The 23156-nt window shown below is 35.8% G+C and overlaps 1 protein-coding gene across 5 annotated transcripts in view; it reads left to right on the forward strand.

Annotated features, from left to right (window-relative positions):
- Nucleotides 1-23156, forward strand: part of CAMKMT (calmodulin-lysine N-methyltransferase) — a 501495-nt gene that overhangs the window by 29865 nt on the left and 448474 nt on the right. For 4 of the 5 annotated variants that reach the window (XM_074286712.1, XM_074286713.1, XM_074286714.1 and 1 more), the window contains one exon: nucleotides 6356-6420. In XM_074286712.1, the coding sequence (XP_074142813.1) occupies nucleotides 6356-6420 (65 nt within the window). Of the gene's footprint in view, nucleotides 1-3300; nucleotides 3779-6355; nucleotides 6421-23156 lie in introns of those variants that run through there. The other variant, XM_074286715.1, reaches the window with a different exon arrangement.

The following is a 23156-nucleotide window of genomic DNA, read 5'->3' on the forward strand; positions in this document are numbered from 1 at the left end:
ATTTCCACAGTTATTATGCTACAAAAAAAAATCAAATCAAAGAGGGAAAAAATGAGAAAGAAAACAAAATGCAAGCAAACAACTACAAAAAGACTGAAAATACTATGTTGTGATCCATACTCTCCTCTCTCTGGGTGCAGAGGGCTCTCTTCATCATCAGACCTTTGGAACTTGCCTGAATCACCTCATTGTTGAAAAGAGCCACATCCATTAGAATTGATGATCTTAAAATCTTGCTGTTGCCATAACTTATTCAGCCATTCTCTAACTGATGGGCATCCCACTCAGTTTCCAGTTTCTTGCCACTACAAAGAGGGCTGCCACAAACATTTTTGCACATGTGGGTCCCTTTCCTTCCTATAAGATCTCCTTGGGATACAGGCCCAGGAGAAACACTGTTGGATCAAAGGGTATGCATAGTTTGATAGCCCTTTGGGAATAGTTCCAAATTGCTCTCCAGAATGGTTGGATCCATTCACAACTCCAACAACAATATATTAGTGTCATAATTTTCCCACATCCCCTCCAACATTCATCATTATCTTTCCCTGTCATTCCAGCCAATCTGAAAGATATGTAGTGGTACCTCAGAGTTATCTTAACTTGCATTTCTCTGATCAGTGGTGATTTGGAGCATCTTTTTATATGACTAGAAATAGTTTCAATTTCTTCATCTGAAAATTGTTCATATCCTTTGACCATTTAGAAATTGGAGAATGGCTTGAATTCTTATAAATTTGAGTCAATTCTCTGTATATTTCAAAAATGAAGCCTTTATCAGAAGCTTTAAGTGTAAAATTTTTTTCCCAGTTTATTGCTTTCCTTCTAATCTTATCTGCATTGATTTTGTTTATATAAAAACTTTTAAAGTTAATATAATCAAAATTATCTATTTTGCATTCCATAATGTGCTCCAGTTCTTTGACCACAAATTCCTTCCTTCTCTACAGATCTGAGAGGTAGACTATCTTTTATTCTTATAATTTGCTTATAACATCACTCTTTATGTCTAAATCATGAACCCATTTCGATCTTTTCTTGGTATGGGGTGATAGGTGTAATTTAATGCCGTTTTCTGCCATACTGTTTTTCAGTTTTCCCAGTAATTTTTGTCAAATAGTGTCTTCTTTTCCCAGAAGTTGGGGTCTTTGGGTTATTAAACACTAGATTACTATAGTCATTGGTCTTATTGTCAGAACCCATCTTCTTCAACTGTGGTCTGTGGTCCCCTATGGAGTCTTATAACTAAATGTGTTGGGGGGGGGGTCACAAAATTATGGTTTATTATCGGTAAATGTTTGATTTATGTATCTATTTTATATACCTATATGCTGGGAGTCATATAAACATTTCTTGGGTGAAAAGGGCCACTAGTGGAAAAAGTTTAAAAGCCCTGTTTTAGCCACCTTGGAGGGATTTAATAAAACCTTAGATGGTGTGTGTGTGTGTGTGTGTGTGTGTGTGTGTGTGTGTGTATGTGTATATGGTGGTTTAGAAAAATATATCTTTTTTGGTTGACATAGGAAAAAGAAATCAGGCTAATGTCAATTAAAGGCCTTTGAAACACTAATTTGTGTTAATATCTATCATTCATAAATCACATTAATCACATTAAAGTTCACAAAAAATATTTTACAAATATTATTTTGTCTTCATAACAACCATAGGAAGTAAGTATTCTTATTACTTTCATTTTACAGTGGAGAAAACTAAGTTAAAAAGTGGTTAAGTGACTTGCCCAGGGTCACATAGTAAGTGCTGAGGTGGGATTTGAACTCAGATCTTCTAGAATTCAGGTGCAATGCTCACTGGGTCACCTAGAGGAAAAGTCTAATAATAATAACTAATATTAATATAGCACTTACTCAGTATTTGGAACTGTAATAAGAACTTTACAAGTATTATCTCATTTGAGATGAAATTGAAGATTTGAAATTCTTGAATAGCTGGTAAAATTTTACTTTCATTTGATAATAAGTGCCACTATTGTAATGCAATAATACTGAAGTGTGGAGAGATAATGTCAAAAAAGTCTTTTCCTTATGTTCATTGCCACCTTAACTCTAAAGATCAGGAAAGACAAGTTAATTGAAAGCTTGAAGGCAGAGAGGCTTATAGAACTGACACTTTGGTGAAGAAGGTTACAGTCCTTGACTTTGTGACTAATGATATACTTGAAAAAAACTTCCTTACTAAGGAATAAGACTGGTGCTATGTACTATACTGTACTTACTGTTGAGAATGACACCAGCCTCTTATTGTTTTTCTGTCTATCCCTCCACTGCTCCATGTCATCCATTCATCAATTCCTTTCCTCTATCTATCCCTACCTTTCATCCATGGACCTCTCTATACATGTAGATATAGCTGTTTATATCCATGTTTACTTAGCAATTAAGCTCCTAAATGTGCAAGACACTGTGCAAGACATTGAAGATAACAAATAAAAGTATGCGACATTCCCAGCTTTTAAAGAGCTTGCATTTTTGAAAGAGATAAGGATGTATATAATGTTATGCAATATAAGTATTAGGTCAGTAGCATTAATTAATGAATTGTTGGTAGAATTGTGATCAGATCCAATCATTCTAGAGAGCAATTTGGAACTATGCCTGTATATATCCTTTGACCCAGTAAACTCTATTAGGTATCTGTACCAAAGACAACAAAAACAAAAAAGGACCTATGTGTACAAAAATATTTATTCATTTTGTGGTGCCAAAGAATTGGAAACTGAGGGGATGCCCCATCAATTGGGGAATGGCTAAAGGTTGTGGTATATGATAGTGATGGAATACTATTGTGCAATAAAAAAATGAGGGAGTAGGGTGCTTTCAGAAAACCTGGGTTTAAGTGAACTCTTGTAAAGTTAAGTACACAGAACCAGGAGAACACTTTACACAGTAACAGCAGTATTGATCAATTTGTGAATGACTTGGCTACTCTGAGCCATACAGTAATCCAAGCCAATTCTGAAGGACTTAAGATGAAACATACTGTCTACCACCAGAGAAAGAACTGAATACAGAGTTTGAATACAGCTTGGACGTATACACATTTTGGGGGAGGGGTCTGGGTTTTCTTTTGCAACATAACTAATATGGAAATATTTTTTACAGGAATATGTATTTTTATCAAATAGCTAACCTTCCTAAGGGAAAAGTAGAAGGTTGAATTTAAAAAAAAGTTACAATTTTGTTTACATGTGAGAAAAAAAAATAAATCACATGCATATCAAGTACATAAAAATACAAGATAACTTGAGAGGGAAGGCACTAGCAGTTGGGGTGGAGCATAGGGTAGGGATCAGGAATGCCTTCATGCAGAAGATGGGACTTGAGCTGCACCATAAAGGAAGAGAGTCTGAATCAAAGTAAGGAGAGAGTACATTTCAGGGCTATGGGACAGACATCACAGAAGCCCAGAGATGACAGATGTAGTATCCTGTGTGAAAAACTTAGAGAAAGCCAGTTTGTCTGGATTGCAGATGTAGGAAAGAGATATCTAATGAGACTGGAAAGATAGGCTGGTGCCAGATTGTATAAGGATTTAAAAGCTTAACCGTGGAGTTTATATTTGATCCAGGAAGTAAAAGGAAGCCACTGGAGCTGATTGAGTTGGGGGGATGGGTCATATGATCAGATCTGGGCTTAAAGAAAACCTCTTTAGCAGCAATGTGAAGGATGACCTGGTGTGGTAAAGTCTTGGGTCAGAGGGTCCACTTAGGTGGCTTTTGCAATAATCTAGGCAAGAGTGCTGGAGCACCTGAATTAATACGGTAATTATATGAATGGAGAGGAGAGATTGCTGTGGGAGAGAGCCAGATTTGGTAACTGGATATGTGGGGGGAGAGTGAGCAGTCCAGAAAGATGTTGTGTTCAAGAGAAATAGGAAAGTTGGGAGTGTTTTAAAGGAAAGAGGTTTCCAGGACAGACAGCTTGAAATAAATAATAGACAATTGGTGTTTCAGGACGAGAATGGGAGAGAGAGGCTGAGGCTGAGAATCCAGAGTCATTGGTCCACAGATGAGAGTCACTAGGATTACAAAGACAGGAGGTAGAGGAGAGGCTCCAGAGCAGAGAGAAGACACAGTATTAGGGGCAGAAGATGGTGAAAGTCTTGCTAGCAAAGGAAGCAGGCCTGGAGAGAGCAGTGTTTGAGGAGAAGGAATCCTGAAGGAGAGAGCTATAGGCTGTGGCCAGTGCCTCTGAGGCTGAGAGAGGGCTGAGGAGCCATAGGGAAGAGAGCCTGGCTGGTTTTGCTGAGAAAAGTTTCATTTGCACGATGAAGTTCAGGAAAGGAAGTTAGAGCGGCTAGTGTAGAGTTTCAGAGAGCTGATCAAGAAAACAGAGAGAAGGGCACCTTGAGGAGATGGTAGGGAGGACAACACAGAGATGGGTAAGTTTGGAGGTTGTGGTGAAGGCCACTTCTTAGGGGGCCTCTGCATTTCCTCAGTCATGAGCTGTGTGTGGGGATCCCTTTCAGCCAGAACATGTGCTAATTGTACCTATTTTTTATGAGTCACCCACTAGCTCTGTCTCTTGCCCACATCTGCACTGCTCTCTAGCCTCACCTCTGGCTCTTAGTTTCCTGACTTCCTTCGCAACTCAACTTAAAACTTCCTTTCTGGAGCATATTTTTTCTGAGTTCTCCTAGCTGCTAGTGCCTTGTTTTCTAAGATGGTCTTCCATCTACTCTTCACTTGTCTGCCATGTGCCTAGATATTAAATACTGTTTTTCCCATTGATGTGTGAATTCCTCATGACAGAATGGTTTTTACCTTCCTTTATGTCTCTAGTACTTAACTTCCTGGCATATAGAAAGTGCTTAATAAATGCTGTTTGATTTGTTAGACATTCAGTGAGTCATTCTCTTATCTTAAACATTTCACAAAAGGTTCACATTTACTGTACTTATTATTGGTAATCCTGTATTATGAACTTACCTCTTGAAAATGTTATGTACAAACAAGTGGCAGTATAACATGTCCAATAAGGATGAAGAATCATTAATTCTTTTGTGCTGGTTAGCACATGGGGTTAATATGTGCGGTGAGAAGTGTCATGTGCAGACAAAACCAAATAAAAAGCCTATCCTGCTTCTTTTTTAGTAGCTTATGCTTTAGATTTTTGCCTGCTGTTTCTTGTTCCCTCTCAGCACACCATGATGGGAATCATTGAGGGTTCCACAAGGTCTGGACCTGTGACACCTTACTCCACAGTGATGCTAGCTGTCCCTAAGCTAGACTAGAGGAAGCATTCTGAGCCAGAGCCCACACGCTGCCTGTTCTTTGGTTTGGATGCTCATCCCGGTTTGTGCAGCTGTCGTGCCGCCTTTACCAGCTCTGCCGTTATCTTGTTTTTGGTACCAGGAAGTCTGCAAAGAATGCTGCCATGTTGACCGTTTCAAGATTTGTTTAAGACTAGATGCTCACAGGCTGATTTCAGAGAGGCCTGGATAGACTTACAGGAACTGATGCTGAGTGAAATGAGAAAAACCAGATCATTGTACACGGCAACAAGACTATAAGATGATCAGTTCTTCAACAATGAGATGATTCAAGCCAGTTCTAATTGTTCAGTGATTAAGAAAACCATCTACACCCAGAGAGAGAATGGGGGTGGGGGTGGTAGGGGACTGAGTGTGGATCACAACATAGCATTTTCACCTTATTTTTGTTGTTTGCTTGCTTGATTTTTTTTCTTTCTCATGCTTTTTTCCCCTTTTAAGCAGATTGTTCTTGTGCAGCATGATGAACATAGAGATTTATTTATAAGTATTGAACATGTTTAACCTGTATCTAATTGCTTGCTGTCTTAGGAAAGAGGGAGGGAGAAAAATTTAGAACACAAGATTTTACAAAAATGAATGTTGAAAACTAGCTTTGTATTTGGAAAAATAAAATAATCTCAAAAATAAAGTAAAATCAAATAACTGGAAAAAAAAAAAGATTAGATGCTTACTCTTGTTAATTTTTTCTTTTCCTTTGAGTGAGTGTGAAATATTTCTGGAAGTGAAATTGGAGGGTTGGCAGCATGGTATCATGGAGTAAGTACTCCAGGAATCAGGAAAACCTGGGTTTGAACTCTGCATCAGCAGTTACTTAACTGTGTGATCTTAGGCAAGTCAGTTAACCTTTTTGTACCTCAGTTTTCTCATCTGTAAAAAATGAATGGATTGAACTGATTAACTCTGAGGTCTCTTCCAGCTTTAAATCTGAGATCCTATGGAAGACTTTTTAGCTACAAATATATGACAGCTATATGAAGAATGACCAATAACAATTCCAACTTTTTTTGTATAAGGAATGTTGATGTTCCACAAATATTAAAGAAAATCTTTGATTACTTTCCAGGAATAATCAAGGCTCTATAAATGTTGAAGATATTTTCACCAGCTTTGACAACACAGGGAATATCTGTAAGTTACAAGTTTGTTCTTCCTATATCTACTTTTTATGATTTTTTAAAAATAGTGAATGTACAGTATGCTTTTTCTTACTAATGTTAAAATTGTATATCGCTGTGGAAGTTTAGTAAAGTTTTATTAACAAAATCAACCTACTTTCTCTTTACTTCCTTCTTCCCTTTATTGGTATAAATTTTAAAATTATAGGGAAAGAAATGATTTTATTTAGGAAGTTACCAAGATATCAGCTGTCACTGATATCTGAGATATCTGCAACTATCTGAGTCCCTGATTGACAGAGGATATATTGAGAGAATAAATATCTTTTTTTGACCAACTAATTAGGAAGGCATCTTTCTTTATTAGAGATGTAATCTTATAGAATTTTCTCTTCTTGAAGTCACATATCAGTATAAAATGACAGAAAATACAAAATATGCTATTGACTAAATTTAATTCAGTTTATTTTCATTCAAATAAATATTTATTAAACATTTTATTAAACTCCTGCTACATGCAAGACACTGTCTTATCCCTGCACATATAAGATAAGAGCATAAACAGTTCTTGCCTTTGAGTAGCTTACACTTTAATGGGATACGGTGACAGTGGGGAAAGGAACAGATGACACAAACAAAACCACCATATTACAAGGCAAGCAATACTAAGTTCAAAGATGGTGTGCTATAATCAATTATTTTAATGAGGCATTTTTATTGCAATTTCAGGTTTACAAAGTGCTTTTTGAGCACAATGCCCAAGATGTTGTAGGTATTTAGGAAATTTTTATTGATTCATTATTTTACTTACATCCCTGTGTGATAATTATTACAAGAATTACTCAAAAGTTATAGAGGAGGAAACCAATTCATAAAATTGATGAGATTTGACCAAGATTACACACTAGCAAATAAAAGAGCAAGGATCTGAATCTAGGCCCTTGACTCCAAATCTTTTGCTCTTTCTACTATATTACAGCTTTCTACTATATTTCCCATGAGGAATTTGAAGAGAGACAGAGACAGAGATAGATCTTTTCCAGTGGTATAAGAAATAATGAAATAATACATTTTCACAAAGCAATGACAGTCTGTAATTTTTCTTTTGAAACTTTTACTCATAGGCTGCATTTTATTACTTCAAACAATTTTTGGATAAAATGTGTATTCTTTAATACTTTATGTAGGGGTCTTGTTCTTGTAAAGAAAAGTACTTGTGACTTTTTCTCTGTAAAGTTCTTTGAAGATGATGAAAAATATTTAACTTGAAGTTTTTATTTTTCTCAAGATGAATGAAGACTATTTGATAAGATTATGTAGGATGTTCAATTTATGATGTAATCTGAGAACATAATCTTGCTTTTTGGGAGGGTCATGGTTGTTTTCTAGTTAGATATTTGTCCCTTTGGAGGTGAGATAGGAGAGACAAGATTTCTTCTTGTTCTTTAGTGAATAGGATTTATCAAATTAACTCACCTTTCTATAGGTCAGAAATGACCTATATTGCAGCAGAGAGCATAGATAAGTGGAGTAGTTGAAATGACTATGAAATGCTATTGTCGATAGTTCAATATAAGAGAGGACCACTAGCTGGCAGCATTATATAAAGTATAAGTAAGGAATCTGGGGCATTATTTGTGACAATGACCACCAAATGATAATTTCCTAGAGGTAACATCTTCTGGAATTGTAAAGAAATTACCTAGGCAATAAGGAGGTGAGATTTTCTTTGTCTCTTAAGAGTCTTTTTCATCTCTGCAGCATCCACAGGGGAGTCAGCTTTCCTTAGTTCTCTGGGGCTAGTTACAATAGACCAAACTCCTCTTTACTTATTTGTCCAACACAAAGATTTTTTTTCAAATTGGAGCTTTTTTTGGGTAATGTAAAAAGAAAGGGGGATCTAAGAGGAGTAAGAATATGTAAAAATAGGCAAGCTTATAGGGGGCAGAATGCTTAAGATACCCATCTTATTGTCAAACATTTGCTGGTACATTTTCTTGGCTAAGATCATCTTTCTTCCTTTTTACCTTCTTTTACTTTTTTTTTCCTTTTTCTTTTCTTTTTTTTTTTTTTTTTTTTTTGTTATCCAAGTCTAAAGGTACTACTCTAGAAGTTGCTGAAGTCTACTATCCCTTTAATTAAAAGCTTAGATTCTTTCTCTTATTCTAAATTAGCCCCAAGGACTATCTTCATGTTTTCCTCATATTCCTTAATAGCTTTTTGAGAATTTTTTCCCCTCTGGTGTGTAGATCTTTTATTTATTTATTTTTTTTCCATAATTACAAAGTCCTTACCTCTTTGAGTCTTCTTCCCTGGTCTCTTAGAATGCTTCTGGTTCTGTGTTTGTTGGCATGCTAGCAAGCTGCCAGTGAATGATCACATTTTTAATGAGTGTGCCTGCTCATTTTACTTACCTGCATTCTGAAGTTAGTCATACAAATACTTTATATATAGTGATAATAACATGTAATTTCCACTAGTATTAAAGAAATAAAAAAAATAAAGAAATAATAATGTCCTCCCCCCACAATACTTTTAAAAATAAGAAGTTTAGAGCAGCTCTTATCAGTACATAAAGGCATTGGGATCAATTGGAAAGAATACTGGCTCTTGTATTCTTGGGTAACCATGGATCTTCTGGATTTGGTCAAAAACATTTATTATTATTATTATTTGCAAATTATGTTGTAACATAATTAGTTTAAGAATGCTGGCTCCTGGAGTAGGGAAAAGTCTTAACCACGGATCTATAGACTTACTTTTTTCAAAAATTTTTTGAAAATTATTTTTTAATATAATCGATTTTATTTATAATCCTATGGGATTTATTTTATTCATTTAAAAACACGCTTCTAAGAGTAAGCTTTACCAGACTTGCTAAATGGACTTGTAACACAAAAAAGTGAGGCATTCTTACTCCAGATTCAGAGAACATGGGTTCAAATCCTTCCTCTGATTTTTATTACTTTGTGATCTTGCACAAATCCATCACCTTGGATCTTCTTCCTTGTTGATACAAAGATCTCTGAGATCCCTAGATGTAGATCTATGCTTCTCTTACTCTGTGAATATTTTATTACTACCATCACAAGGCTAATAGTAGTCATTATGCTCCTCATTCTCAAGACTTCCCTTAAAACAATCTTTTAGCAAATAATCTAGCTTAAGAACTTGGAGTTGTATGCATTTTTTCATCCTGTAAGACCAAGAGGCCTTATGTTGTAATAATAGACTTGTAAACCTAATATGCCATGACTAAATTGTAATAATTAGATTTTATGTATACCAACTATAGCATAATATTCTTTAAATTGCATGTCGTTGTTAGTGGAAGGAAGGCCCTGGGTGAAGGTTGATCAGGTGAGATCTGAACTGAGATTCAACCCTGGCTCATTGATTCCATTTCTGCCCTTGGGCTGGTTTGTCCCTCCCTTGGCACTGTGGGTGCCCCTCATCTTTTGGGGGCTCACCATATTAATGCCACACTCTGCTGGCACCTAGTCACCTTAGTCTCCTGCTGCTTAGACTTTCTAAGGAACAGGATTACAAAGGTGCCCAACCTTGCCCAGTCCCTTATCTCCATTTTACTGATGAGGAAATTGAGCCTCAGAAATTAAATAATTAAATAACTTTTCCATAGTCAGAAATGATGAAGCACAGAATCTTTTAAGAACATACCATTAATAAAACACTTTCTGTTTTTACTTTTAAGAAGGAAAATATACTTTGGTGTTGGGTGCAGAGACATGAAATTATATTGATTGTGGTTGATTATAAAATCTCCCCAAGTAATTTCCTTCATAATTTAAACTAATCCTTACCAATACACAAATTAACTATGTTTGAAAAAAAATAATTTTGCATTTTTTGTTGATTTTCCTTTTATACCTGGAGATTTTTGTGGTAGCCAGAGGGAGGCTGTTTCTATATCTTGGCTAAACAGCAGAGGGCGATACAGTTTCAGTTCTGTTTCACTGACCAGCTGTTAAATAAGCCATAACCTGAAACTTTGACAATGTGAAATGTGCGTGGTCCAGGGTGACCAAGTCAGCTGAATGCTGCCTTTTAACTACACGGTGATGTGTTCCTGCATGAGACATCTGCCAACTACGTCTGGACAGTATGTCTTCTAACGGAAGCTCTCATTAAGAATAACCTTCTTCTCACGGGAGTGGGAGTGGGTAGTGCTATTTTTGGGGTAGGGTGCGGTCTGGGGATTGGACAATGGGATCATGGAGTTGGAGCTAGAAGGACGTTGGAGGCCTCTTGGCCGGCTTTCTCACCTTTGGCAGCAGAATGAAACTGAGGATCAAAGATGTCCAGCCACATGGATGGATCCCTCCAACCTAGGGCCCATGTTCTTTTCTTTGTATCATAGGCTTGTAAGGATTTTTTTTGGGCGGGGAGGAGAAAGGATTTAATTTTGTCTTCAAGTGATTAAAAAAGCTCTTGTTAAAGCCCTCTTGTTAAACATAAATTTCTTGTCAGGAAAAAAAATATGCATATTTAGTGAATTATTTGGTTCAGCTCCAATAAAGTTCTTATATTTAGTGAATTAATTAGTTTAGCTCCAATATAGAAATACTTTTGGTTCTGTTAGTTTCATGAAATCTAAAAAACTGCTTATAAGTTCTGCCTTAGACTATCTGTTTCCAAATAAAATTCAGATGGGATATTGGCGGTCAGGCCGCTGCTCTAAGAATGACAAGAATCAGATCTTAAATTTTTTAGGAATTGCTTTTTATGTGAGTGCTTAACTCAACTTCTTCAGCCATAAAATGAGAGAGATGGACTAAATGACCTTTGAGAGACCTTTTAGCTCTAGAGATATAATCTGGCAGTCATATTTTAGTTCCTGATAAATAAAAAATGAAATTATGAAAAAATATTTTGTAACTTAGAAAATAAATATAAAGCTAGAGGAGGTAAAACCCCTAGCAGTGATTAAGTATGGAATCTTTTGAGAACATACCATTTCAAGTAATTTTAATAAAACACTTTTTATTTTTACTTTTAAGAAGTACTTTCAGTGTTTGGTACATAGACATATATGTGCATGTGCAAATATGGGTTTATAGGTGTGTTTTTTTTTTTTTTTTTCATTTTTGGAAAATAAAAGAAACTTTCTGACATTTCTTCCTTTCCTATTTGTGTTTTAAAAAGAATCAAGTCAAAGACATCAGAATTTTGATCAATGCAGTGATAAACATAACTTCAGAGAAGTTTGTTTCCTGCTGTTCAGCAGAAAGGGAGGAGACTTCACAGGTGTGGAATGAGGCCTCCATGGCTAATATGTGGATTTGTTTTTCATAACTGCATTTTGTTACAAAGGAGAGTTCTATTGAGGGGGTTAATTTGAGTTGGGGAGGTAAGAAGAGTTGTTTGAAAGTAACAGCATTACTTTTTTTAAAAACATCAATAAGATATTTTTAAAAATCAACAATGTTTTTATCATATTAAAATGTTGCCACTATAAAGTGAATCATTCAAATTCATTTATTTTTCTAAGATATAATCCATTGATTATTCATTGTATAATCAATTTTAGAAATTTCACTTAGAATGATTATTTTCCCTTTAATTTTTTGCACATGGTTCTGAGCTGTAATGTGTTTAAATGAACAATTATAGAACATAAAACTTATTTTGAAAACCTTTCTTCTTTTCATATTCACCTTCAGCTTAGTGGAAGTGACATGAGTATTTTATCCTTTGGCTTTGGGCCAATAGAAATTGCTTGGGAATCTGCTGTTTTCTTTGTAAGTCTCTGTGGGAAGCTCAGAGATATCTGAATTGTTATATGGAGAGATTGTGGTTGCTACTGATTCATTACGGTTGGAAGGAGATGCCATCAGTCTACTTAGGGAAGAGTATGGAATGACTCCTCTTATTGGCAAGAGAGGTACTTGCTGCCCCTGTGCATCACTCCTATATATTGGTAGCAAGGGAGATGCCCACACTGTGTCAGCAATGCTACATAGCTTAACTGGCTTCTTTTTCTCTGAGTTTATTCTTATTGTTCCCTTCTCTTCACCTCTCTGCTCAAAGAAGAATCCACTGTGTATATTCTTACCAGAAAATATTCTTCTGTAACTTTTCTCTGCTTATTCTGAATGCCCTTTCAAATATTCTCATTAGCGCTTAACTGATCTGAATTGGGATGTTATGTTCAATGTAATTACCTGGTGTTTATAAATTTAGAAAGATATTTCATCACCACTTAAGAAAATTATTACTTTGGTTGTGCTTTTCCATTGCTAGCATGACTTATGTGGTAGCATTCCTTGTATTTCTGTTTAATGAAAGATATTGTTGATTTCAGGATGACTCAAATTTGCAGCATAATGTACCCGAGTCTTTCAGTGACAGGGAGCTTAAATTGTCTCCAGGGGTATTTTGGAAAAATCTAACAATGAATCAGAATTCAGAGCTGATGTTGCAGCTCAAATTTTGTGGATCTGTTGATTATTCACTCTTTTTCTGGTTCCTCTCTTTAACTAGGGTAGATCACTCCCTTTTTATCTGTGTATCATAGATAATTGTGATTTATTTTCCACATGGCCTATGGGAGTAACTAATAGTTAAACTTCCGCCCCCCCCCCCCTTGGAATGGAATAAAGGTGGAATGAGGAAATAGCAATAGTTATTTTCTGCTCCTAGAATTCTGTCTTTTTCAGACTAGATAAGGAAGTTTTTACTTAAGAAACAAATCATAAAGGTTCTATAAGTTGTAATATTGAAAGTAGCATCTTCTAATAGCTCTTTCTGATCTTTTTGTATTCAACATAGTTTTGTATTTTTTCAGTTTATATGTTTGGGACAGTTATAGGAACTTGAACTTTGAATTTCTTAACTTATCCACCAAAACTGTTTTATGGGTAACAAGAGGGAAATTTGAAAAAAAAAATTGTGTTTGTCTCTGATGTTCATATTAGTATTCTAATGTGAATATTTAGTCAATTAGTAATATAAGTGATTTGGGAATTTTAAGTGGTCAGTCTCTTTGCCAATGTTGAGAATAATGCTATTGTTTGGCAGCCTTGAAATCACAAGATGAGGATATTTGTAGAAATATGTGCATTTCTGGGTTTTATTTCTTAATTTTAAAATGCTTTATTATTTTATGATACAACCATTTGAACTTTTAACACTGAAATCCTTAAAAGCCCTTAAATTCTTTAGGCTATCACTGTGAAGCAGAGCATTTAGATCTTTTGCTGGTCAACAAATCTGAGAACCCCTTGTTTTCACATGGCACTTTTCTTTGAAGAACTCATAGTATGTTGTACACATTACCACATGAGTCAGTCAACATTTCTTTAGTGATAAAGTAAGGGACCAAGTAATTTCTAGTCCTGTATTGAATAGATGTGTGAATACCTAAGCCAGGATCTGGAGACTGGGTGATTTTAAAAGGGATGTCAGGAAAAAAAATATTGTCTTACGATTGATTCTAATAAGCTTCGATAGAGGTTCTTAATGTTTGTGTATGTCATAAAACCCCTTTAACAATCTGATGAATATTGTGGACATTTCAGAATCATGTTTTTAAAATTCATGAAGTAAAATACATAGGATTACATAGGAAACCAATTATGTTGAAATCCAATTGTCAAGAGAAAAAAAGTAAATATATATGGATCCATAAAAGCTAATAATAATAATAATAATAATAATAATAATAATAATTATTATTATTATTATTATATTAACTATATACCAGGCGTTGTGCTAAGCACTTTACAAATATTACTTCATTTAATCCTCACAACAACCCTGGAAGTAAGTGCTATTATTAGCCCCATTTTACAGATGAGGAAACTTAGGCAGACAGAGATGACGTGGCTTGCCCAGGGTAACATAGCTCGTGACTAAGGATGGATTTGAACTCAGTCCCCCTGAAAGCTGCCTAGGGATTCCTTGGGAGTCTAGAGAGCCCACGTTGCCCCTGATCATGGGAACCTTCTCTCTAAAGGCTGGTGGGACATGTAGCTCTGGCTCCCAACCTTGAGTAAGCATCACATTCTTCGAGTGGCCCTTGTTTCTAACATTGAGTCACCAAAGGTTTCTGAGAATGTGTTCTCTCTCAGTTATTTTACCCCCGGCTTCTTTGTTCTCCTCCCCTAGACTTTAGGGGCATTTTCATTTTCAGGAGGCAGACCCCAAATCAGGAGTCAGTCACATCTCATGATGGGAATGCAGCTTACTCATTTGGTGACACTCTTCCTTTGAAAGGAGCAATGACTTTATAAGACAGCTGGAATTCATTTTAAAATAAAGCTTGATTTGAAAAAAGGCATCATGAGGTTTGGGGGGGAGATGACTGTGTGGGGGTGGGTGTTAGATATCATCAGTTGTTCTTGATATTTGACAGTGCTGCTGTTGCTGACAGTATTAGTCATGTGCCAGAGAATACTGATATAAAATCTGTAATCTTTTCCACCTCCACTAAAGCTCTACTCTTATGCCTCATTATGGTGTGGAGGCGAACCCTTCTCGTGGATATTAGTAGGGAGCAGCCACAGTGTTTCTCAAGTGATATTCCCAATCTTTTCCCATCGTGCCATTGGCTAAAAGATAGAGGAAATATAGGGTTGCACTCTGTTCATTTTGGTAGAGAAATGCTGCCTTAAAAATGCTCCTTAAAGGGGGTGCCAGCCATGCATTTCTACCTATAGCAGCTCAATATGAAAACTCTTGGGGTTTGGTTGGCTGAGTCAAGGACAGAATAACCTGCAGTCTTATCCCATGGGCCATGGTGGAGTGCGCCATGACAGACACTGAAGAAGAGACATAAAGGCTGCCAGGGAAGGAAGGCAGGAATGGAGGACGTGGGATTCAAGATTATAGGAAATTCTGTGAATGGAGGGAGAGGCAGCATGGTACAGTGAAGAGAGGGACCTTGTCCCTAGAAGAGTAGGGCTTGGGTCTTGGCACAGATCCATGGTGGCTCTGAGACCCCAGAGGAGTTTCCTAACCAACCTCTTGGGGTTCAGATGGCTTTCCAAGTTCACAAACTGCAGAGCAAGTGCCAGTGGAGATGACTCTGATCAACCACTCTCTAGCTCTAGTCTCGCATCTTTTAACTGCCTGTTGATCATCTTGAGATGGATGGCTTGTAGACATCTTAAACTCCACATGGTTAAAGCTGAATTCATCATCATTTCCCCAAAATTCTTCCCTCACCATAACTTCCTGATGCTGTTAAGGGCACTCCCACCTTCCCAGGCTCCAAGACATATCTAGATGGTGTCCTCAGTTCCTCACTCCCACATCCAGTCCGTCGCTGGTTCTCGCCCTTTCTCCCCTGCACCATCTCCCGCATGTGCCCCCTTCCTCCTTGGACACTGCCACCATTTTGGTGGAGCTGCTCACCACCCAGTGCCCAGACCGTGGCAATGACTGCCAGTGAGTCTCTCTGCTTTAAGTGTCTCCTTAATTCCAGCCCATCCAGGTACCAAAACAACCTTCTTAGAGTCTGGCCATATCATGCTCCTATTCACTAAACTCCATTGGCCCTCTCTTTCCTCCAGGACCAAATCTTCTGTTAGGTTTTTTTTTTTTTTTTTTTTTAACCTGAGACTGGGGTTAAGTGATTTGCCCAGGGTCACACAGCTAAGAAGTGTTGAACTTCGGTCCTCCTGAATTCTGGGCTGGTGCTCTATCCACGGCGCCACCTAGCTGCCCCTCTGTTAGGTTTTTAAAGTCCCTCACAGCCTGCTTTTTTCCCTGCTTTTTGATTTCTCCATTTTCCTTCATGGCTTCTCTGAAGTCCTACTGCCTGCAACAAGTCTTCTCAGCCCTCCCTAATCAGGGCCTTCCCGCTAAGATTTATTCTGCATGTATCTTGTTTGCACAGTTAGTGTTGAGGTGGGTAGAGTTATGGACCTGAGATCAGCAAGACCTGATTTCAAATTCTAACCTGGACAAGGCAGACACTATTTGCCTCAGTGTCCTCATCTGTAAAATGGGGATAATAATAGCATCCACTTCCCATGGTTGCTGCAATGATAAAATCAATTAATATTTCTAAAATGCTTTGTAGACTTTAAAGTGCTAACTTTAAACTAAGCTAGTTATCATCATCATTATTATTTAGTTGTTTTTATATTGTTTCCTTAACTTCCCCCTTCATCTTCCCTCTCTCTCCTTAACTGTATGTTCTTATCAGGAGTTGTTTGTTTTAAATATCCTCAATGCTTAATATACTGCCTGGTAACAGAGTAGCCACTTAATAAATGCCAGTTGACTGATTAATTTTTAGGGATTCTTAATACTAGTGTAATTGTAGGTCTTCCATCCATTTTTTCCCTCCAAAGGAAATTCCAACCACCCAACTATGACCAAGAGTCATTTCCTAGTTGATACTCAAAAGTTAAAGACAAATAGAAAAACCATGAAAGTGATATATACAAAACTTCAATAAATGGAAGAAAACCTGAAACTTAATACTGTGTGATTATAGTGAATATGTTTGACCTTTGAGAACAGACATGAAAATGCCTTTTCTTCCCTTCTTTGAAGAGAGGTTGGGTACTGTGGGTGTAGAATATTGCTTATATTGTCAGATTTAGTTGATATGGTTAGTTTTTCTGAAATGATTTTTTTTTCCTTATCTGTTATTCTTTGTTACAAGATACAACTTTTTAAGTAGAGGATGGGGGGGGAAATATAATTGGAAATGAAGGTGTTTTAAAGACAAAAGATGAAATTAATTCCTAAATGGTTAAGAAAAGAGAAATGAATGAATAAAAAAATAAGATGATGACCTGGAAAAAATGAGGGATAACCAAGGGAGAGCTTGCTTACTCCCTTTGTGTCTTTGTAGTCAAAAGAAAGCAAGGAAGGCTCCAGCATATTGAACATGTTTCCCAGACAGAGGATGAATAGGTTTGGTTGTGTTATGAATCTCTGTTGCTGGAAGGAATACCCACATAGATGAGAACACATTCATTCAGATATTTGAATGTCAATCCTTTATTAGTAAAAGATAAATCATATCTTTGTTTTAATATAGATAATTCCTCTAAACACATGATAGAATTTTTCTAAACTATGCTTCCAATTTTAGCACAAGATGTCTTCTTCAGTGCTAGTAATATTAAACAACCTTTTGAATAGTTGAATATTATTTATCTAAAATGGGGAGAAAATGGAATTTAAAGTTGATGTAGTATATTTTAAGTAGCAACAATTGAAAGTAGAAGAAAGGACTAGAAGTAGTAATAAATAATGACCTTAAGCATAAAGAAATGAATTTTGTCCAGTGGTGTGTAGTCAGAGTAGGATATAATTAAAGGTTATCAATTAATTAATAACAAATATTTATTGATCATTTGTAATACAAAGGCACTGAGGATGCAAGGAAAGGCAAATACAGGAAAAAGGTATAGAACTTATAGGAGAAAAATCAATTAAGAAAAGAAAGTTGGAGAAAATGGTTGAGCATGCTATGGCTACAAAGTGTTCAAGAGGAGATCCATGTTAAAGATAAAAAAAATTTAAAAAGTCATTCAGTAACTGATTTTCAGGGATATCTCAAAAAAGGGAAATATTCCAAAAGAAAGATTGTAAATGATGTTGAAGAAAGAAAGATCCTTTATTCTGTTTTGTTTAAGCACAAAATCTGCAAATAAAAAAAAACATCATTAATCTAATGTCCAAACTATATAGCACCCACATGCCCTCTGACACGTCACTTTATAAAGATAATTTTAGATAACATTTACAGGAATTTTGGACAAGGAATTTATCATAATGTGTTAAAATACAGTTTAGAAGTTAACATTCCCAAATAATTGCATAACAAAATCATCATCTAGTTCTTTTCTGGACCATTTCTGTCAAGTAATCAATGGAATGCCAACCAGAGATCAATATTTAGAAATTCTCAATAGGAGACCCTATAATAATGAGTAGGAGAGAAGAATGCTATAAAAAAATAATACAGGCAAAATAATTGGCAGGGTGCTAAACTAAGTGCTTTAGGGTTTAAAAAAAAAAAAAAAGGAGACTGCCCTTGGGTATGCCAATAAGCTTAACCAAAAGGAACTCTTCCTTCTAAGTTCTAAACCATTTCCCTCAGAAAAGACCCTTCTGTGGACATACCTGCTTTCCTAAAAAAGAAATGTCTAGAAAGGGCTTTAATCTGGAGATATTTTTTCTTAATGTTTTAAGTTTTATTAGAAAAGAGATTTTTAATGTGATTTCACAATAGTGTTAATTAAAACAGGCTAATGAGATGACAGCATCTAGTGATTCATATTTCTACTTTCCAATTTCTTTTAAATAACTATGAGGATCCTCTTTTCTCCTGTTAAGGGTATCATTGATGGCATGGGAAAAGATGTGAAGGGAAGAGGTAGGTTTTCAGAGTTTTCTATACTTTGCTCACATCTTTATGTGCTTTGACTACATCTTTTCAGTTACACATTAGAATGAGAGAGATATGGGAATTACTTGCTCTATGTGTTGTGTGTTCATTACAAAAAAACTAATTTTTTTAAAATTTAAAAACCTTAAAATCTCTTTTCCAACAAAATGTCTACCATGTACAGGTTAAAGTTAAGTAAAATTCCTTCATAGATTTAACTACAGAGATAATTGATTTTATAGTACTCGATTAACATCAAATGTGGCATAAAAACAGAGGATGATAGTCCATTTTAAGTTATTTATTAGTATTTTGGACAATAGCCATAAGGCCATTTGGAAGAGAAATTCTTCATAAGTAGTGAAAATCTCAAAATGTACTACATCTGATTATACAGTGCTGGTTGTTACATTGAGTTCCATGACACCATAGGGCCTTCTTTTTAATGAGAATTATGGATACTCAAAAGAGATCAGTCTGGCTGACTATAGGACAAAATGAAAATGAATGAAGAATATATATTGCCCAGATTGTGGTTATATGGACAGTTTATTGAATTTGTTCATTAGTACATATTTCTTTGGCAGATAGTTCAGATTAATAATGAGTTGGGCCCTAGAATTAAATAAGAAGAGTAAAGTCATTTGAATTCCAATTGGGAAATTATGTGGTATTTTTAATAAGCTGTTCTCTACTACAACTCCCTCCTCTTTTTTCTTTTTTAACATTTAATTTTTAACTCCTTTCTTTGCCTCCCTCTTTCCACTTAACAGAAAGAAAAAAACAAAAGACATAGTTAAGAAAAAAAAATACAACAATTATAATTTCCCAACTTTTATGTCTTCTTCTGTAGTAACATGAGTCTTATCATCCTTCTGGAATTCTGGGTGCTCATTGCACTGATCAGAGTTCTAAGTCTTTCAGAGTTTTTTTTTTTTTTCCCTCCCCTGAGGCTGGGGTTAAGTGACTTGCCCAGGGTCACACAGCTAGGAAGTGCTAAGTGTCTGAGATCAAATTTGAACTCAGGTCCTCCTGAATTCAAGGCTGGTGCTCAATCCACCACTGCACCACCTAGCTGCCCCTGGGGTTGTTTTTCTTGATAATGTTGTCATTGTATAAATTGTTCTCTGGCTTCTGTTTACTTCATTTTATACCAGTTCATATAAATCTTTCCAAGTTTCTCTGAAACTATCCTTTTTAACTTTTTTCATGACCTAATAATATTCTATTATATTCATATGTCATATTTTGTTTAGCTATTCCATAATTGATGGGCATCTATTAATTTCTGATTCTTTGCCACTTCTAAAAGAGCTTTTGTTGTAAATTTTTGCACATTTAGATCCTTTATCACTTTTCTATTGGTCTTTTAAGAGAATAAATAGGGGCAGCTAGATGGCACAGTGGATAGTGCACCAGCTGCACTATCAAATGTGGCCTCAGACACTTAACACTAGCTAGCTGTGTGACCCTGTGCAAGCCCATTTGCTTCAGGGGAAGAAAAAAAGAAGGGGGGAGGGGGGAGAGAGAGAGAGAGAGAGAGAGAGAGAGAGAGAGAGAGAGAGAGAGAGAGAGAGAGAGAGAGAGAGAGAGAGAGAGAATGAGAACAAATTTAGTAGTAATATTACTGATTCAGAGTATGCAGTTGAGTGACTTTTTGGGGAATCATTCCAAATTGCTTTCCAGAATCACTGGACCAGTTCCGAGCTCCACTAATAATCCATTAATGTTTTCTTGTAAAAAACTCCAACAATTATGATTTTCTATTTTTGTCATCTTTTTTCAGACTTATGAATGTAAATTAGAACATCAGAATTGTTCTAATGGGCATCTCTTTAATTATTAGTGACTTGGAGAATTTTCATAAAACTGACACCTAGAATTTTACATTCTAATATGTTCTAACATTTGTTTTTATGAGTGAATTTATCCCATTCATATTTGCAAAAACTATATGTTAGTGGTGTAATTTCTTTCATTCTGTCCTTATATACTTTTTTTCTCTACTTAACCCTATACCTCCCTATTTATATTTTTCTATCTCTTACCCAGATCTCTATCATAGGTTTTTGTTCTTTCTTAGAATGTAATCCTGTTTTTCATCCTCCAGAATTAGAGTTTGTCTTCCTTGTGACTAATATTTCTTTTATCCTGTTCTCCTGGTTAAGCCTCAACTCATCTTTCCCTCTTATGCTTGTGTTTGATAATTTCTTACACTGTGCTGTGTGTATGTGTACTTTCAGTGCTGCTTTGGTTCAGATTAAAGTGAGATGTGATTCTTAATTACCCAATCCTTTACCCTATCTTTTGAATTGTATTTTTCTTGAACATCCCCTTCCCTAATGAATTCCTTCCCTCCTCCCTTTTTTTTTATACTTTATTTAAAATAATAAAAACAAAATAAAAAACACTCCTAAACCTTATTTAGTTCTTTTTATGATCATCTAAATCTTTAGGATTCTGAGAGGACACTTATTTATTCTCCATCATTGGTCAATAAACATTAAGTACCTACTATGTGTCAGTTACTATGTTAAACAGTTTATCAGTTATTAGACTGTAAACACTTTCTTGTACATGATCTCTTCTAATTTTTCCAATTTTTTTTTTGTTGTTGTTTCAAAGATTTTATCCAACTCTTGTATTTTAATCAGGAATACTTTGAATTCTTCTATTTTATTAAAACTCACCTCTATCTCTCCTCCCCTTTCTTCCACTTCAAAATTTTACTTAGTTTTTTTCTGGGTAATTTATTCTTGACTATATACCTATATCTTTTGCTTTTTGGAATATTGTATTTTAGAGTCTCCTATTCTTTGTAGTTGTAGCTTCTAAGTCTTGTATACTATTGATGCTAGTTTCTTGGAAAACTGAACTCTTTCTTTTGGATTGCTCACAATATTTTTGCTTTTTTGTGGAAGCTCTGGCTAATGACTGAAATTTGTAGGAATTTTCATTTTAGGATTTCTTTCAGGATGTGTGACCAGTGAATTGCTTCTATTTTTACTTTGTCCCCTGGTCTATTAGGTTTTATCAATGTTTATTTATGATTTATTTTCAAAATTTGGTCTCAGGTTTTTTTTTTTTTTCTTTTTCTTTTTTTGTCTTGGGTGATCTGGACTTTTTTTTTTTTTTTTTTTGGCTTGGTTGTCAGTGATAGAAAGTATTTTATGTTTTCTTTTTTGCCTTTTGATTTTATTGTAATATTTCACCTTGTTTCAAATAGTTAATCAGTGAAGGTATATTCCAATTTTCAATAAATTCATTACTTTTGTAAGTTTTTGAACCTTTTCTTATAGTAGCTATTTTTTTCTAATATACTTTAGAGATTTTATTACTTTTATAATGAGATAGTGACTGGCCAGTAAGGACTGTTTGTTTTAGTACATTTAATATGCCTTTCCTGGCTCCAGTTCATGTGAAGGTTTCATGATCCTGTTTTTTTGCATATATAGTGGAGGGACTCCTCTTTCTCTACTCATAGCATGCAAGGGTATCCCCTTACTATTTCCTCTCGGCTTGCTGAATGGGGTAAAAAGCTTTTTTATTGGCTGCTGACCCATAACTGAATGTTCAACATATAAAAAAGGAGGAGGGAATGATCCCTAGCTGTGTTCCCTGTCAAGTTTTGAGTGAGGAGGAAGAAACATTATAGGCATTCTGCCAGGGGAATGGGAAGGCCATAGCCATTGATGGAGCCTCCTTATCTTTTCACCTGGCCACTGTGTGTCTATGAATACAAGACACTTCTCTTTCTCCTGTCTCTTGTCTTTATTCTTTCCTCATCTTAGGTGAAAGACTATCTGCAGATGGAACAGACCAGGGTATGATCTTGTGAGCTTTGAAGAACCGTCAGAGGCCCAACACTTTGAATTAGTAGCAGTGTTTGCTGGTAGCCAGGTCTGGTGAGATGTCAGTCTGAGGAGCAACTGCTTGAGTGAGCCAGCCCACCAAGGAGCCAGCCCAGCTGAGCAAGGAAGGCCGAGATTCATCTGTCATCTATACTACACTCAGAAGTGAACTTTGTGGGAACTACTTAAAGGGAAAAAAGGACTCCTAAAGACAAGAATATTCCTTCCCCAAACTTTGTGGCAGCCAATTCAAGGTCCTGAGTGGTTATGGAGAGGAGAAAGTATGCCCCTGATCTGGACTGTCATATTTTGTTTCTTGCTATACCTTCTTAATAAATATTTTTCATAAAAGCTAACTGATACTAATTGATATGGGATGAGGGGATTTCAGCCAATTAAATTATATTGGGGAACACAATGGATGGTTCCTTTAATACTAGAGAAAAATTCCTAGCCCTTCAGGGTTACCTATAGAGCCCTGAGGAAAAATGAAGTAAATTTCTGGGGACTCAACCTGCAGTGTGA

This window comes from Sminthopsis crassicaudata, chromosome 2, assembly GCF_048593235.1.
Source record: "Sminthopsis crassicaudata isolate SCR6 chromosome 2, ASM4859323v1, whole genome shotgun sequence".
NCBI classification, from domain to species: Eukaryota; Metazoa; Chordata; class Mammalia; order Dasyuromorphia; family Dasyuridae; genus Sminthopsis; species Sminthopsis crassicaudata.